Source organism: Podarcis liolepis, assembly GCF_965112155.1.
Source record: "Podarcis liolepis genome assembly, chromosome: 5".
NCBI classification, from domain to species: Eukaryota; Metazoa; Chordata; class Lepidosauria; order Squamata; family Lacertidae; genus Podarcis; species Podarcis liolepis.
The window spans coordinates 103,473,837-103,479,020 of record NC_139556.1 but is presented as its reverse complement, the minus strand read 5'-3'; the positions used below and the strand labels follow the sequence as shown (position 1 = coordinate 103,479,020).

Here is a 5,184-nt window from a genome sequence, read left to right as displayed (position 1 = left end):
CCTAGCAGTTCGAAAGCACGTCAAAGTGCAAGTAGATCAATAGGTACCGCTCCGGCGGGAAGGGAAACGGCATTTCCGTTGGCCACATGACCTGGAAGCTGTACTTGGCTCCCTTGGCCAATAAAGCGAGATGAGAGTCAGCCACGATTGGACCTAACTTAGGATTACCTTACATTGAAGTAGGCCTCCCTACTCCTATGATCTTTTGCAGCCAGCTGCAGGTTTTTACCTTGCTCTGTTGAAATCCATCTTGCTGCTTTCAGTTCTATGTTCCAACCCTGACGAGATCCTTGTTTTCCCCCCATCTGGGGTTGATCTCCCAGGGTGTCAGCCAAACCTCCCAACTTTGCACCACCTGCAGATTTGAACAGCAGCAGCACAGGGCCAAGACAGAGGCTCCATGACCCTCCAGATGGTGCAGAATCATCAGAGGGGCAGGCCAGGGTTGACCCACCAAATGTGCTGTGGTCTAGCCAACATTTTGCCAGTGTCTGCCAATCAGACAGGGCTGGCTCCGCTTTCCACCCAGGAACTTGCCAAAGCTACTTAGGAAAGAATCAATCTGCCCAGCTTCCTGACCTTTTCTCCTTAAAACAGCCCCATGTTCTAGCTGCAAAAGACTCAGTCTTGGTGCTTTCACAAACTCCAGGCCCTAGTAAGTGTTTATCTGCAGGCTGTGGTCCATCACTTCCCCATGGCTAGTCCAGGGGCGTTGCTGCGCTCCTCCCCACCTTATACAAGGGAGTATGATAGTTGCTTTACATGGAGAGCAGGCCTTAGGATCCACTGTCCACTCTAGAGCAACAAGGGCTTCCCAGGATCCCAGGCAGACTCACAAATCTGCTGTCCGAGACCCTTGGAACCAGAGATGCAGTCCTTCTAGGGCCAAGCAGCGAGCAAAGGCTAGACTGCCATTTTTGTGCTGCATGGGGGAAAATTGGGAAATGTGTGTGTACATATGTGAGACACTTCAGAACAGGAGGAAAAGGTCTTTTTTGCACACAGCATTGATAGGCGGCCTTATCATGACCGCCCTCCCCTCTGCTACTGTGTGGATTAAATTCAGGGGTCACTTTTGAAGATAAAGGGGAATTGGCAAGGAACTTATCAGGTTTGCAAACCATGTGATTTGGCCCTTTATGAGCAGCCAGGCAAACAGAGTGAACCCATGGCCTCCAGGAGAGCCCCAGCTCAGGGGCCTGCAGTCATCCCCCCCCCCACCACACCGCCTGCTGCACAAAGGACAGAGTTGCACCCACACCAGGCTATTGCAGCAACCTCAATGCTAAATGTCTTTTTTATTTTTATCAAATAACTTCCAAAAGGAAGGAAAGGCTTTCCTCGTTGTTAAGAACAAACAAGTCTTTGGTGTCACTGAAAATAAAAGGAGTTGGGCAAAGACAAAGCCAGAAAGAGGGGGGGAGAGGTGGACTTGGAAATGTGGGCTCTCTCACAAGCGTGTGCACACTTGCACAGGCCACGTGAAAAGCCACGGAAAAGAAAAGGGAGAGGAGAGCATTTGCTATGGTACAAATGAAGGCACAATCCAATATGAACAGTAGACAGCTATTTACAGCCAGAGAACCAGAAGGTCGCTGGCTCCCTCGGAGGAAGAGAACCCAGAGCCCTGGCCACAGGGGTGGGGGCACTCCAAGTCCTGACCCAAAGTCCAGAGGCCGAAGGGTGGGTGGGCCGCCAGCCCCTCGCCTGCTTTCACCAAGGCCTCCACACCGAATCTGCCGAAAGCGATGGGGCTCCAGATGCAGGAGAGACCGAGGCAGCGGGGGGCAACGCCGACCCCATGCCCCCGTCAGCGTAGAGGGGGATGACGGCGTTGCTGTGCGGGGGCCCAAAGGCCGTGCTGGGGATGAGGAAGGCGAACTGCCCGTCGGAGGCTGGCACCAGCTGGAAGCCTCCGTACACCTTGGTGCTTTCCCCAGCTGGGCTGCCCAGTTTGCAAGGCACGACGCCGGCCGCAGGGGGCACCGCGCCCGCTGGGATCTGCACCAGGGGCTGCCCAAAAGAGGGGCCGTGCTGGCCCCCGGGGGGCGCGGGGTGGGGTGGCAGCGGCAGGGCAGCGGAGGACGGCTGAGGGGCAGGATAGTTCATGGCGTTGATCTGGCTCATGCAGCTGGCCAGGTGTCCCAGCAGTCGGGTTCTCACCTCGGCGTTCACCCCCTCGCAGGTGGAGAGGAAGCGGGTCACCTCGTTCATGCACTCGTTGAATCCGGCCCGGTATTTGCCCAGCACAGTGGGGTCTGTATTCAGCGCGGCTGGAAGAAGGGAGGAAAGAGGCAATGTCAGAAGGACACAGAGTCCAGAGCATTCAGCCTTGGGAAGGAGGGAGAGACAGCCAAGAAAAAGTGTCTCGGGGTTGAACAGGGGACACACACACACACACACACACGCTGCAGGGGGTTGGTCTAGATGATGCTTGGGGTCCCTTCGATTCTCGGATTCAAGGGCATAGATCTCTGCAGCGCAGAAGCGCCCTCCATCCAGAGGCTGCCTGCCAAGGCTGCACACAGCTTTAAACAAAGGGAAGCCTTAGCAAGGAGAAGGGGGGGGGAAGGCTCTCGCCTCCTACAGCAGGAGCAGCAGGATGTGTCCCGTTTGCTTCTCATTATCCCGTCCCCATTTCCTCTGCCTGCAAGCTGCCACCCTCTCCCTTCTCTCCCTCCCCCCCCACCTCTTTTCCGGAACAGTAACAACTTGGAGTTGTGGCTATAAATAAGCCCCAGACCGTGGGAAAGGCCGCCTTCGCCAAGTCAGTAAAACACAGCTTGAATGGCATTCAAAACCGCAGGCGGAAGTCTGGAAGAAATCACCTCTGGAGAGGGAGGGGGAGGGAGGGAGGGAGGGGGGGGGACACACGCGCTCTCTCTCTCTGGCGCGCGCCCAGCCCGGCCAGCCACTCACCCGTCATCTGCGCTCGCTGCAGGTTTCTCAAATGCTTGACTGTCATTTCTAATATGTCCGCTTTCTCCAGCTTGGAGTGCCGGGAGCTCTGCAAGGCAAGGGGGGGGGAGTGAGCACCAGGGGGCGACACTCTGGGGGGGGGGCGGGAGAGGGAGACTCTGGGCACAGGAGGATCTTAAAGGAGGGATGAATCTCAGCTGGAAAGCGAAGGAAGACCCTCACCCCCAGGTCCCAGAAGGGCAGCAGGCGCTGGTCGGCATTTTCCCAGAAAAAGGGGGCTGGCAGGTCGCCCCCAGGCAAGTCCACAAGGTTATCCCCACTAATTGGGAGGGTGGGATTTATCGTCGGGGTGTTAAGATATAGTACTTAATAAAGAACATTTAATTAAATGATATTTAATAATAATTAATAATAAGAGCAACAAGGACATGGGAGGACTTTGGACCCTGGAAGGCCATGGGGCTCCTGGCTTTTGGAAGTGGGGGGAGGGCACACCTCCCAGGGTGGTGGTGATAATGACGTCCCGCAGCCTTCCCGGGCTGGGGGGCGTCCAGCCTCCTTGAATGCACAGCCTGCCTGGGGGTCGCCCGGCCTTCGGGAGCCGGAGATGGGGGCCCGCGCTCCAAGACCCTTTCCCGCGATGCCCCCCCCCGCCGCCCGGGAGGTTCCTTTCTTTCTGGGGGCCACTTACGTCCTTCTTGAGCGCGTCCAGGATGAGCGTCTTGAGCTGCCCGAGGCTCTCGTTGATCCGCGCGCGCCGCCGCTTCTCCATGATGGGCTTGGACGACTGCAAGAGACAAGCGCCCGTCAGACCCGCAGGAAGGAAGGAAGGGGGGGGGGACGGGGAGGGGAGCGGAGAAGAAGAGCGGCCCCCCCGACGCCCCGCCGGCTGTTACCTTCCGGTGGTCCGAGGCCGTGCGGGGCTTGTCGGGCGTGGCGTGGATGCTGGCCGGGGTGGCGGCCACGGGCGACGAGGAACTCTTCTCCATCAGGTCGGCGGGCATCCTGGCCCCCGGAGAAGCCCGGCGGGGAAGCCGCCGCGAAGCCCTCGAGTCGTGGGAAAAAGCGGCCGCGGCCGTCGAGGGTGCCGGGCGAGCGGCTCTCCGGGCGGTGGCGAGTCCAAAGGAGCCGGAGCTGCGGCGTCTGCTTCCCAAGCCGCCCTGGCAACCGGGACGCGCACGGACAGGCGGTCGGTCGGGCGCGCGCGGTGGAGCAGCCCGGAGGGACGGGGCGGGTCACAGGCGGCGGCTGCCTGACGCGCGCTCTCCGTCTGCTGCTGCTGCCTCCCTGCGCGGCGCAATCCCGGCCGCCTCCCCGCCCGGCGGCGCCTATTTATAGGCTGCGCTGCACGCGAACGGCTCGTGTGAAACTTCCCAAACTTTCTTTCCCACAGTGACTTTCAGCCAATGGGAGCCGGAGGCACGCGGCCCCGCTCGTGGACGGCGCGCACCCATTGGCCGCCCGGCGCAACGCCCGGCGGCCAATGGCGCGCGCCCGGACACCCCCCACCCTGGGCACCAGGGGCCGCCCTGTCAATCACCAGCCGCTCGCTTGGCTTTAACCCTTGCCGCGCCGCGCGCTCGGACACCCGACGGGTCCGGGGCTCCGCCTCGCAGACGGGTCTCGGGGGCTCGCTCTCCGGAGGGGGGAGCTTTTCCCCGGAGAGCACCCTGTGCGGCAGTTAAATGGGGATCCGCTAAGGATCCCCGGCCGCCCACCGACGGGGCCGGAGAGGGTCGCTGGTGTCCTGCTCTCGTGAATGCAGGATGCGGAGAGTTGGGGGGGGGAGGCGCACCTGCCCGCCCCTGCACCTCTCGAAGATGCTGTCGAGCCGGAGCGCAGCCGCCTCTTCGCGGCCGGGATCCCGACGGCGCGGGGTCGCCTGAGCACAACGGCCTCTCCTCGCGAGTAAAGGGCAGCGGGGCTTTCGCCAGCAGCAGCTCCGAGCCCAGCACGTGCCAGGAGGTTTTATTGCGGCCGCCGCCCTCTCCTCCTCCTGCCCCCCCTCCGGGGACTTGAGCGCTCCTTGGCGCGCGGCTTGGACGGAGCCGTCGGGGAGGGAAGCCGGGCGGGCGGGCGGCCCGCAGCAGCAGCAGCTGCCGCCGACGCCCCAGAGCCTGGGAAAACCCAGCCTTCGGGGAGCGGGGGCAGGAATGCAGCCTCAGAGCAGGGGGGGGGTGTTCCTCCTCATCCCCAACCCTGAAGAATGCTGCCCGGCCCCTGGCCGAGGCGAGGACCCTCGTTCTGGTTCGGCAAACGGGGAAG

General features: G+C 61.2%; 1 protein-coding gene across 1 annotated transcript; it reads right to left on the bottom strand.

Moving 5' to 3' along the window:
* Positions 1-1,279: 1,279 nt before the first annotated feature.
* Positions 1,280-4,235, bottom strand: HES1 (hes family bHLH transcription factor 1). The gene is made up of 4 exons (XM_083503296.1): positions 3,816-4,235; positions 3,611-3,706; positions 2,920-3,007; positions 1,280-2,273 (listed from the first exon to the last, which is right to left on the bottom strand). Exons 1-4 carry the CDS (start codon positions 3,921-3,923, stop codon positions 1,714-1,716), a joined length of 852 nt encoding a protein of 283 aa, XP_083359422.1. The 5' UTR covers positions 3,924-4,235; the 3' UTR covers positions 1,280-1,713.
* Between the last annotated feature and the right edge of the window lie 949 nt (positions 4,236-5,184).